The sequence below is a fragment of the Thermobia domestica genome, chromosome 2 (assembly GCF_964235325.1).
Source record: "Thermobia domestica chromosome 2, izTheDome1.hap1.1, whole genome shotgun sequence".
NCBI classification, from domain to species: Eukaryota; Metazoa; Arthropoda; class Insecta; order Zygentoma; family Lepismatidae; genus Thermobia; species Thermobia domestica.
In genome coordinates, this window is record NC_137455.1 from 295,698,959 (window position 1) to 295,711,517 (window position 12,559).

Below are 12,559 nucleotides of genomic sequence, written 5' to 3' on the forward strand. Positions count from 1 at the left end.
TTCAAAAAACTTTCATTATAATTAAGTGAATAATATATATCAGTTTAGCATTTAAAAAGTTCTCACCTTAAAAATCAGAGTTCGTTCTGTTAAAATCACTAACGAAAAAAGTTCAATAATCACACAAATAAAGTTTTTCAACACACACACACACTATGGCACTGTGTAAAAACAATAATAACAAACTTTATTTCAATACTATATATATATATATATATATATATATATATATATTTATATAAGGATTTCATTGTGTCCCTCCCCCCAAGCATCATGTTTTCATCAGGTTTTCAACCCGATTTCATTAATTATAAATAAAGTCATCATGTCCGCTAACATCGTTTATTCAGTGTTACGGCAAGAAATCTAAAAATTTCTTATTTACAAGTTCGTCAACCGCTGGAAAAATCTCATTCAGACAGGGTATCAACATTTGGGCCTTGTAGCTATGTACCGTTCTCATCTAATTAAGGAAAATGCTTACATGTAAAACTTTCATCAGATATTAGATATTCTGCCAAAATCAGATATTGCCACAAAAATACATTTACGTGTTTGTCCCAAAACATCTTCTAAAGGGGGAAGAAACATAAAATTTCTATCTGTCCTCTTCATCACTGCCGATAAGTATCGCAGTGACAATCATAGTTAATGGAAAAATATTTCAGTACGTCACCAGTCAGAGTTCTAACGGCAAGGAGAAAGCGTCTAAGGTTATTTCAGTACAAGCGGAAATAAAAGTAGAAAGTACATTGACATTCTATATCTGTGTCAGCACTTAAAGTTCTAACGTAAGCAAAAGGGAAACGCGTATAAGGCAGTGACCCGGAAGTAATGGCATTTACAAAAATAAAATTGTGTTCATTCTAAGCTCGCCTTCTCTCAAAGACTGAAGAACAATTCAGTCACTCCGTATTTCAAACTTGGCTGTAAACACGGAGTTAACTATAAGGAATAAACAAATCAATAAAACGATGAATATTAACAAAATAAATAAATAAACCATTCAAATCATACACACACACACACACACACACTTCGTATTTCCCATGTTTTTTTCTCACCAATTTACATGTGAGAATTGCAATAATTCTCAGTACAATACAACGTTCACCTCTGGTGCTTGGAGGGTCCCAGGTTCAATCCCAGTACAATACAGCGTTCACCTCTGGTGCTAAGGGTCCCAGGTTCATTTTCAGTACAATACAGCGTTCATCTCTGGTGTTAAGGGTCCCGAATTCATTTTCAGTACAATACAGTGTTCACCTCTTGTGTTAAGGGTACCAGGTTCATTTTCAGTACAATACAGCGTTCATCTCTGGTGTTAAGGGTCCCGAATTCATTTTCAGTACAATACAGCGTTCACCAATGGTGTTAAGGGTCCCGGGTTCGATCCCAATACGTATCACATAAACTTTTACACATTATAAGTGTTCTCACCTTCTTATTTTTAAAATATTTTCCAAATTATTTGTAGGTTCACACTTTCTATATACTTTTAAGATCTTTCTTTGTAAAGCGATTTATTCTCTCACATATTGTTCGAACATCTTATTTTTAACAAATAAAACAATTTCCTACCACTTTATGAGATTTCATAGAAATCGAACCGTTAAATATATTAGGAGAATATCTTTTTATTCTCTCACATATTGTTCGACCATCTTATTTTTAACAAATAAAATAATCACCATCTCCTTTAGCCTAACAGGTATAATGTAAGTTTCTATTAGTCAAATCCATTTGTATAATATCTTTTATTCTCTCACATGTTGTTCGAAACAAGTTTCTCTTTATGAGATTTAATAAAAATCGATCCGTAAAATAAGTTGTTCCGACTAATTTATTAGGAGAATATCTTTTTTTATTCTCTCACATATTGCTCGTGTAATATATTCAATATTATTATTATTAATTTAATCACTACTGCGGAATATTAATTTAATCACTACTACGGAAGTAAGTGATACAAAATGACGTATCAACAAATTTAATTCAAATTTCCATTATTATTATTTTTAAAAATAGCCAGTATAAAGTCTCTACAGACACGCATACAGACTCGAAAAAGAGCACATGACCTTTCCATGTCAGCACAACTAAAAAAAAGAACATAAGAACTTTCCAAACACACGTAAGCAGGTCATCAAACCCTAATGACCTAACCCAACAGGCTGCCAACACAGCCCATTAAAGGACCATGTTAGAACATAATTATTACGTAAAGTACCGTTAACATTCATCCTTTCGGGTGTAGAAGTTCGTCAATAACTACTTGTGTGTGTGTGTGTGTGTGTGTGGGTAATTCTCAAAATAGGGGGAAAATGCTGTCTCCAGTTAATATTTTTAAACCAAGGACACCAATTGCTCAAACATTGAAATATACGTGTAATTCAATTCCTTCAACAATGCCATGTACATTTCTTGCTCAAAACGTACTATTTGTAGAAAATAGCTTGGTACGAAATTTAAAAGTAAATGGAGAATGTCATTAGCATGGCTATAACCAACTACATATTCACGGCTGTTTGTTCTTATAAAGTATCCGTACCCCTTTGATATTAAGCGACAACTTTTAGGCGATGTTCAACTTTACTGAGCTTCAAACATAGCTTCGAGTCTTAATGTATCTTTATTTTACAGACTTCAAAATTTTTGTTCCCATTTCTGCAGTCGTCAGCAAAGGCGCATTTTAAATTGATATGCCGTTCGCTGGAAAGAGAAATATGATCTGGCAACCGTGGGCCAATGTACAACTCCCAAATTTTTAAAGGGGTGCACCAATATACCCATATCTTATGAAAGGGTATGGCCCCCTGTATACGCCCATATAACTATATAACACCTCAACAAAGGGGATAAATTGGGTCAAAAGCCCCCGAAATTTAACTTTTTGGCAATATTTTACCCATGAAAGGGAAGCAGGTGGACCCCAATACTAATAGAGGTACATACCCTGGTCCTTAGCTACCATACCCAATTTTTAGATTTGGCAATTTCCAAAATTTAAGGGGAGTGGTCCTATGTACCCCTGCCAAAATTTAGACGGGTGTTTTTAAGTACCCCTAGGTCATTGACCCCATGCTAAGGTCATTGACCTTTGATCTATGACGTCACAAAAGTCGGGGTCAAAGTCCAATACGCGATCAGGTAGGAGCAATGCTACTTGAGCATATTCAATATACTGGAATTCAAATTTATAATATAAAGTTGATAAACCTTTAGATCCCACCCAAAACAAAAATTAATAATTCCTTTTGGAAATCTTTATTACAAAATCAACAAGAATTTGATTACATTTGCGGAGATGTTAATGTATCGCATACCATATGGGGATCAAATAGAACATTCAGAAGGACGCAAATTTTTTAAAATCCTTACAGAATCTCCATTTACGTTTATTAATAACGGGGCTCCAACTAGAATTCAAAATAAATCTTTTAGTGTTCCAGACCTAACCCTAACTAAAAGAGATCATTATATTGAAGCAGAATGATCTACATACTTTCATACGTGTAACAGTGATCATTACTCTATCATTTTCAAAATTCACAGAATAAATCAGCTACGGGCCAACTCTCATAATTTCAAGGCACCTTTTAAATCAAAACTTCAGCATGTGGCAAAAGAATTAAATTGGACAGCATTTAGCAGTATAATTCAAGAAAATATTTCAAGCTTAACTAGAGAATAAGACTAGTTTAAATTAATCAAAATCTCTGCCTCCAGACTATCAGAGAGACAAAAACAAGAGCGGATCAGAATTAAAAACTGTATGCAGTATACACGCAACAAACCAATATGTTGGAACTCCAAATGTCAAAAAAGTGTCAACAAATGCATACACGCCTTCAAACAATTTATAACAGTAAAATCCCTTGTTAATTTTACTAACTACCAACAAAAGAAAGCCCTAACTAAAATAATAATTAATAATAAAAAAAGACAATACTGGCAAAATTTCTGTAACTCTTTATCAGACCGCACGCCAACATATGGAATAAGGAACTTCTGGAAGAAATTCAGAAACTATCATACAAATAATGCAAACTCTCTCACAATTAACGACTTCAATTGGATTGAATCTTTTCATTGCAAATTAACACCGTGTTCAGTCAATAACGACAGAATACTATTAAGTACTTATTTGTTTAACAACCCCAATCCTCAATTAGACAAAGACTTCACAATAAAAGAATTGGAAATCTTCCTAAAAAATTTACATAAAAACTCATCCCCAGGTATTGATGGTATTGGATTCAAACATTATAAAATCTCCCATCAGATGGTCTCCAAATCTTGCTAAACTACTACAACAACATTTGGAACTCTGGTATTATACCATCAACAGGGAAAAAATCTTAGTGACTCCAATTCCAAGTACTAAACAACAGGATGATAATTCAAACAACTTTCGTCCTACAGCGTTACTAAATTGCTTAATGAAAATATTCGAAAACCTTTTACTAAATCGTCTTATGTGGTTTACAGAACATTTTCAAATTCTTCCTCCTAATATAACTGGCTTTAGAAAAAAAATTCTCAACTCATGATACTGTTGTTAGATATCTACAAATCTTTTTACTTAAGGCGTTCATTACTAGCAATATCACTGGACATTAAGGGTGAATATGACAATGATATATGAGATAATCTTATCAAAAAAAACTAAAACTAACTAACTAACTCTATGGCCTATGGAACCCGGAGGCTCAATGCCGCGTTCACAAAAGCTCTCCACTGACTTCTATCCTTAGCTAACTGCATCCAGTTTCTACTTTGTATTCCAATCTCTGCGAGATTCATCTTAATATTGTCCTCCCATCTGCGCCTAGGTCTTCCTAATGGTCGTTCTCCGATTGGTCTTTCAATCAAGACTTTGAAAGCTTTTCTACTTTCTTCCATTCTAGCTTCATGACCAGCCCACCTAAGCCTCCTAGACTTGACGACCCTAACAATGTTGGGTAAACCATATAAATTATGAAGTTTATGAAGTTTCCGCCATTCCCCATTCCCGTTCCTCTTGGGTCCGAATATTCGTCTCAGGATCTGGTTCTCAAATACTTTCAGTCTATGTTCTTCCCTCAGAGTAAGTGACCATGTTTCGCAGCCATACAAAACAACAGGCATGATTATCGTTTTATAGATTTTAAGCTTCAAATTCCTCGACAGAAATCGCGACGATAAGAGATTTTGAACCGAATAGTAACACGAATTCCCTGCTTTAATTTCTTCTTGAATTGATTTTCCTCTGTTAATATTGATCCTAGATATTTGAAACTATCCACTTTATCAAAAGTACTGTTTAATATTTTAACGCATCCATAATTTGCTGTATTCCGGTCCCGACGCACTTCCATGTATTTAGTTTTCTCTGCATTTACTTCTAAACCCATGTCCCTGCAAGCGTTTAATAAGATCTCTGCATTTCTTTCTATTGTTCTCCTATCATCCCCTATTAAATTTACATCATCAGCATATGCCATAACCTGGTGAAAACCGTTCAACTCTAGGCCCTTTGATTTTCCTTATCGCGTATTCCAGAACGAAGTTAAATAATAATGGCGACAACGCATCTCCTTGTTTCAGGCCATTTTCGACGTGAAAGCTCGTGGACAAAAATTTTCCTACCCAGACTTTACTTTGGGACTCATTTAAACATATCTTAATTAATCTAATTAGCTTTCTCGGTATTCCAAGTTCTGTAAGAACGTTGTATAATGTTTCTCTCCTAACCGAGTCGTACGCCTTTCTAAAATCAATAAATAGTTGATGCACCGGGGTATTGTATTCCCACTTTTTTTTCGAGTATTTGGCGAATTGTAAATATTTGGTCGATAGTTGAACGATTCCGTCTAAATCCGCATTGATAATCTCCAATAATTTCATCTGCGTATGGGGTCAGTCTTGCTAATAGAATATTTGAAAGAATTTTATAGGATGTTGACAGAAGAGAAATGCCTCGATAATTATTACAGTCAGTTTTATCGCCTTTCTTGTGAATTGGAACAATGATTGATTCTTTCCACTCTTGTGGCAATTCTTCCTTGTTCCAGATAAGAAGAATGAGTTTGCGTATCTTGTTCCACAATTTTTCGCCTCCAGCTAGAATTATCTCAGCCGGAATTTCATCTACACCCGGAGATTTGTGTTACTTTAATTTCTTTATAGCAGTTTCTACTTCTATTCGGTTGGGTTCTGGAATATACGGTTCTGCGGTGTGTATCTCCTTTTCTCCACGCACACTAGTTTTCGGTTGCGTGTTAAGCAAATCGTCAAAGAAGTCTTTCCATCTATTTAAGATGCTATCCGTGTCAGTGAGAACTGTACCGTCAGATTTCTTTAATATATAAGTCCGAGGTTGATAGCCTTTCTTAAATTCGTTGATCCCCTTATACATGTCCCGGATGTTTTTATTTTTACTATTATCTTCAAGTTCCTTAATTTTGGCTTTCAGAAAATAGCGTTTCTTTGTTCTAAAAGTTTTGGAAGTTTCCCGCCTGATATCTGCGAAATTTTGTGGAGTTATTTCATTCGGATTTTGTAGCCAACGTAATTTAGCCTGTTTTCTCTTCTCTGCTAATTTTATGCATTCCTGGTCAAACCATGGTTTGTTCCTACGTATTTCCGTATGAATTAAAAATACCAGGAAAAATGATAAGAATCATCCACAATTCCTTAATTAACAGGAAACTATATATTAAATGGAACAATTCATATTCCCTTCCTAGGGAAACTTCATTGGGCCTATCACAAGGAAGCAAATTAAGCCCTATCCTTTTCAACATATACATCTCGGATTTAATGAAATACAACTGGCATCCATGCCAGTTGATAGGCTTTGCAGATGATGTCTTGATAAGCATGCAAACTAATAATATCAAAAGTAGTCTCCCTACATTAGAAAGGAATCTAAACAAAATAAACAATTGGATGAATCAGAACGGCTTAGAACTCAACTGTAAAAGAAAAAAACTAAATTCATCGGGCCTTATGCAGAATCTTTTTGAAGAGTTATTAGTGCCATACTAAAGAATTCAACTAACTTATGTTTCCTGCAGTAGTCAGGCCTTTAGTACGACTCCAATCATACGTCAAAACGACTCTGCATAAGGCCCATCATCTTTAATAGGAAGAGGAATTATCAACAATATAGTGTAAAAATGCAGAACAACAAGAATAATCCTCTTTGTGAAATGAAATACCTAGGAATGTACCTCCACAGAAAATTAATATGGATCAAACATATTCAATACCTGATGACTGAATTTATAAAATACCAAAATTTACTTAGTTGTCTTGCATAAAAAAAATGGGGCATTAATCCCATATCGCTGGTTACTATTCTTAAACAAGGTTTCATATCAAAGGTACTTTACGGCATCATATTCATCCATCATATTCAGTCCCATAGCAGCAAACTGGATAAAATGTTCTACTCACTAGCAAGATTATTTTTTTCACAACCGGCATTTTGCCCAAAAAGAGGTCTTTTATCAGACATTGGTTGTAACCCAATTCATATAATTATTTCGAAATATGCTTACCAATATATCTTAAACGTTCTTGGAAAATCAAATTCTCCAATCTCAAATAAATTACAACAAATAGATTTAATTCTGCAGAAAAGAAGTACTCCTTATTCGAAAAACAAACCGTGGTTCATTCAAGCATATTTGGATTTAAAACATTAATTGACATCAGAAAGTTCCCACTCTAAGCTGTTTCGTCTGGGATTATCAAGTAAACATCACGCAGATCAATCCAATAATCAAGGTTCGTATATACACTACAGGTACAAGGAAAAGAAGTACTTCCAAGGAAAATTAAATAACAATAACGAAATCCGCCCTCCCAAAAAAATCTTCTCTTATTAACATTGGTTGCACAATAATAGGAGGGTGCAAAATGATGAAGCACCTTTAAATGGTGAAGAAGACAAGACAAGATCTTCGCCAATTTAAGTTGTATACGCAGAAGAAGAAAAAGAAGAAGAAAAGGAAGAAGAAACAAATCATCACATGTGGGAGTACTAGTGTGGAAATCTGAAGGCTACCGAATTTGAGTTTTTTTTTGTAGTTGAATTGAAAAGCGAATTCGAAATGGCGGAAAGCGGCGAGGACGATACCCAGGAAACCCCCCTGTCAAAAGCTATAGGACATGTACAACATCTGGCTCAGGTAGAAAATTGTAACTATAATCGATCAATGTTGTACATACGCATGCAGTTTACTGTTCTGTTCACTAATTGCTGCATGTACACAAACTGGTTTTGTATAATGGTTGTATGATACGATTAATTTATGAAGAAAAAATGGACTTTAATAAAATAATGTCTTGAGAAGTTGAGCAGAAGGGGCCCAGATATTTTTTTCTAAAAAGTACTACAATTTCGGTAGTTTCTGTTCACATTCGGTTAGGCTAGGTTACTTTATGTTAGATTGTGTTAGTGTAGGGATCCAGCACAAATTTCGAAAAAAATGATAGCCTGTGTTTAGCAGAAGGGGTCCAGCTCTTTTCTCTAAAAAAATGTTACAATTTTGGTAATTTCTGTTCACATTCGGTTAGTTTAGGGTAAGGTTGGTTAGTTTAAGTTAGGTTATCTAGTTTAGGTTACGGTTATAGTTAAGGAGCTGTACTTCCCATTTAGGAAAGGACGAGAAACGCCATACATTCAGGAATTATTCAATGACTATCTAGGATGTTAAAAAGTAGGTAATAGACTGAGTTCTTTCCCTTGTACTTAGGGTGTTTAGGTAGTGCAACAGTAAGATGTATCCTCGTGCACGGGAGATGAGAAGTAGCTGTTCTTAACTATTACCAGGTTACATTTGATTACGTTATGTTAACGTCTAATTACTTGCATCACTCATTTCTCCTGTAAATTTTGGTTTTGTACGTGCTTCTGGACCCCTTGTACTAAACATACCCCAAAATGATCCAGAAGCTCGTAAAAAACACAAAATTTAAAGAGAAATGAATGATGTAAGTACTTAGACGTAACATAACGTAACCAAATCTAACATAAACTAACGTAAGCTAACCTGAACTAACCTGAACTAACATAATATTAGTAGAAATAAGCGAAATTCTATCATTTTTTGGAAAATTATGCGGGATCCGTACACTAATATAACATAACCTAAACTAACCTAACGTAACCTGAACTAGCCTAAATTAACCAACCCTACCCTAAACTAACCGAATGTGAACAGAAATTACCAAAATTGTATCATTTTTTAGAGAAAACAGCTGGACCCCTTCTGCTAAACATAGGCCGAATTTCGCTTATTTCTATTAAGTTAGTTCAGGTTAGGTTTTGTTAAGTCTAAAATTACCAAAATTGTATCATTTTTTAGAGAAAACAGCTGAACCCCTTCTGCTAAACAAAGGCCGAATTTCGCTTATTTCTATTAAGTTATTTCAGGTTAGGTTGTGTTACGTCTAAATACGGGCTATGTTTAGCAGAAGGGGTCCAGAAGCACGTAAAAAACAAACTTTACAGGTGAAATGAATGATGCAAGTACTTTGACGTAACAGCGTAACCAAATCTAACCTAACCTAATAGCAGAAATAAGCAAAATTCTATCATTTCTTTGGAAAATCATGCTGTACTCCTACACTAATATAACAATCTAAACTAATCTAACCTAACCTAGCGTAAACTAACCGAATGTGAACAGAAATTACCAAAATTGTACATATTTTAGAGAAAAGAGCTGGACCCCTTCCGCTAAACATAGGACCTAAATAGTTGTATTTCCCATTTTATATTTTTTACTTCTGGACCCGTTCTGCTAAACATTTATCAAGAATTTTTAAGTAAGTGTTTATGGCATGCAGTCTTTTAAAAGAAGTACTACATGCACTTCAACATGTTACACGTTTTTCCTTAAGATATAGTAAATCACATTAAAATCAAGGCATAAACTCCGTTATTCCTGGCATATCTAAACACATTATGTTTAGGTAGATTGGGTTAGGTTCTGTTCAGTTTATAATGATGTAGTAAGTAATGAAATAGCATCTACCATATTTGCTTCAAACTGCGGTGCGAAACGAATTCGCTGGGTATTTCTTATAATGTTCGTATGTGTATAATTGGCAAAGACATGTATGTGGCAAATTTCATGTTAAAAGAGCAGTAAATAAGAACAATAAAACTTTCTTTTTAATTTAGCATTTTGTTTTACTCATTCCAATTTTCGTATTTATAATTCTTTTCCTATGAAATTTACCACAAATATACACTTCCCGATTATACACATAGTATCAGTCATTATCAAATTATATTTTTACAAGAAGACAGTTAAAAATATGCGAAAATCATTTTGGACATGGGTGTACATAGGCCTCTGTAAGAGATGATCATGGACCAAATTGTAGCCCGGTATCCCCTGTAGTTTCAGAGTACAGAGTGGTAACAATGGACAAATTTGATGTTTTTTTATAGAATCTTGTTAAATTCAATTGGCCATATATTTCGTAAATATTAAGCTAGAGAAAAATAATATACAATTTTGAAGAGGAAAGAATAGGCTACAAGATATGTCAGGAAGATTTATTTAAAAATCAAATATCATTTTCGAGAAAATTTTGGGTCAGTGATATCTCAGAAACTGCCCAGTTGATTTCCTTGATATTGGGTACCAAGGTAGCTCCATGTGTCCGGTGTAAGTGTGCCAAATATCAACGTTGGCCAAGAATGGGCCTGGAGTCTACAATGGTTTTCGTGTGACCATATCGGGAGAAACACCTGGGGTGCCAATCTCTTCAGCTTCTTTTTCAGAATTGGTGACGCACCAAGTACCTGAAAGCTCGGGTTCAGTACTTCGATTGTTGCGTCAGGTGATATGAAACGCTGATCAAGATTTGCACTACGAGACTGCCCATCAGACGATTCTTGGTCACCACTTGCCTGTACGTCAGCTGCTTTGGAATGGCGCCTACGTAGTTCCTTCCGACACTTGTTGCATACCTTGCTCAGACTCTAAGCTTTGAGTTGTGAAGCCAGTTGTGGAATCCACGCTTGCACCGGGCGAAGTCCAACCTCACTTTACTGCTATGACTGCCAAATGGATCGGCGTGGCAATGCTGAGATAGTGGAATCACCTAAACAGCAATACAGCTTTTGAATGCACACAGTTACAGGTAATGCTGCACTTGGATCACAAAACTATCCAATGCTGACACTCGGAAATGTGCTGTATAATCCCTGTATCTCACTAGGGATACCTAAACACTATATAGCTAGACTTGTACATTCTAGAGCTAAGAGCTCATTGGCGTGCAGTGTCAATGTATTCTACTTTTATACAGGTAACGAACCTGCCACAATGTTCCAGAAGGTTTTAGAACTTTCTAGTGTAAAAGTTCCTAGCATGTTCCAGACGGTTCTAGGACCTCCTATAATGCTTCAGATGATTAGAGATCCTTCCAAAATGTTCACATATTTAGGTCAATACAATATACTACGATTGATAATGGAGTATTCCAAAAATCCACACACGGCTTAGTGAATTACAGATTGCTCCACAAAGACATTACTGCTAGGCCAGACTCCAGGCCAATTCTTGGCCCAAGTTGGCATTTGGCACACTTACACCGGACATATTGGGCTACCTTGGTACCTAATTTCAGGGAAATCAACTGGGTGGTTTCTGAGATATAACTGATCCAAAATTTTCCCGAAAATATTTGATTTTCAAATAAATGTTTGTGATATATCTTGTAGACTATTCTTTCCTCTTCAAAATGGTATATTATTTTTCTCTCTAGCTCAATATTTACGAGAGATATGACCAATTGAAGCTAACAAGGTTCTACCAAAAAATAAAATCAAATTTGTTTACTTTTTACTATCCTGTACCCTGAAACTACACGGGGTATAGAGCTCAAATTTGGTGCATGATCATCTTTCATAGGGGCCTACATGTACACCAAGTTGATCAAATTCTGAGACAACGAGTTTTTTTTTTTTTTTTTCTGAAAATTTGGATGATTTCAGATGAAATGGCCCAATTCCGACGTAATTGTTAGTTGTAGGCTTTTATCAATTTTGTTCTATAACTTGTTGGAGTTTGGTGGTTTCTGGTAATATATTCATTTATTATTTTAAACACTGAGTGTCTGGAATATTGATTAATTTAGGACTACGGTATTCTAAGAGTGCAAACTAGAATAGTAGTAAATTTTTCGTTACTTCAAAAGACTATGTTTAAAATAGTTAGTGAAGGATGTGTAGCACGAACGATCGTGATTCCTAACCCAATTCCGTTTCGGAGGAACTGGTTCTCCGGAACGTTAAAGGAACTTCCGAGTATTTTTTTCTGGAATCGGAATCATTGAACGAATTGAGAATGAATGAATTGCCTAAAAAGAAAATTTGCCCTTGCCGCATTCGGGAATAACTTATTGTAAGGTTAGTTTTTTTTTTTTTTTTTTTTTTTTTTTTTTTTAATAGAAAAATTAGCATACGGTACCTTGGAAACTTAAATATAAAAAATGTGTGCGAAGAGTATCTTTCCATAATGCCTTCCTTATGGAAATTGGGTTCCAT

The 12,559-nt window shown here is 35.0% G+C and overlaps 1 protein-coding gene across 1 annotated transcript in view; it reads left to right on the forward strand.

Moving 5' to 3' along the window:
- The first annotated feature begins 7,973 nt into the window (after window positions 1–7,973).
- LOC145678593 (uncharacterized) overlaps window positions 7,974–12,559 on the forward strand; it is a 31,633-nt gene continuing 27,047 nt past the window's right edge. The window contains exon 1 of the mRNA XM_081748931.1: window positions 7,974–8,180. Coding sequence (XP_081605057.1) covers window positions 8,103–8,180 — 78 coding nt within the window. The 5' untranslated portion in view covers window positions 7,974–8,102. The remainder of the gene's footprint in view (window positions 8,181–12,559) is intronic.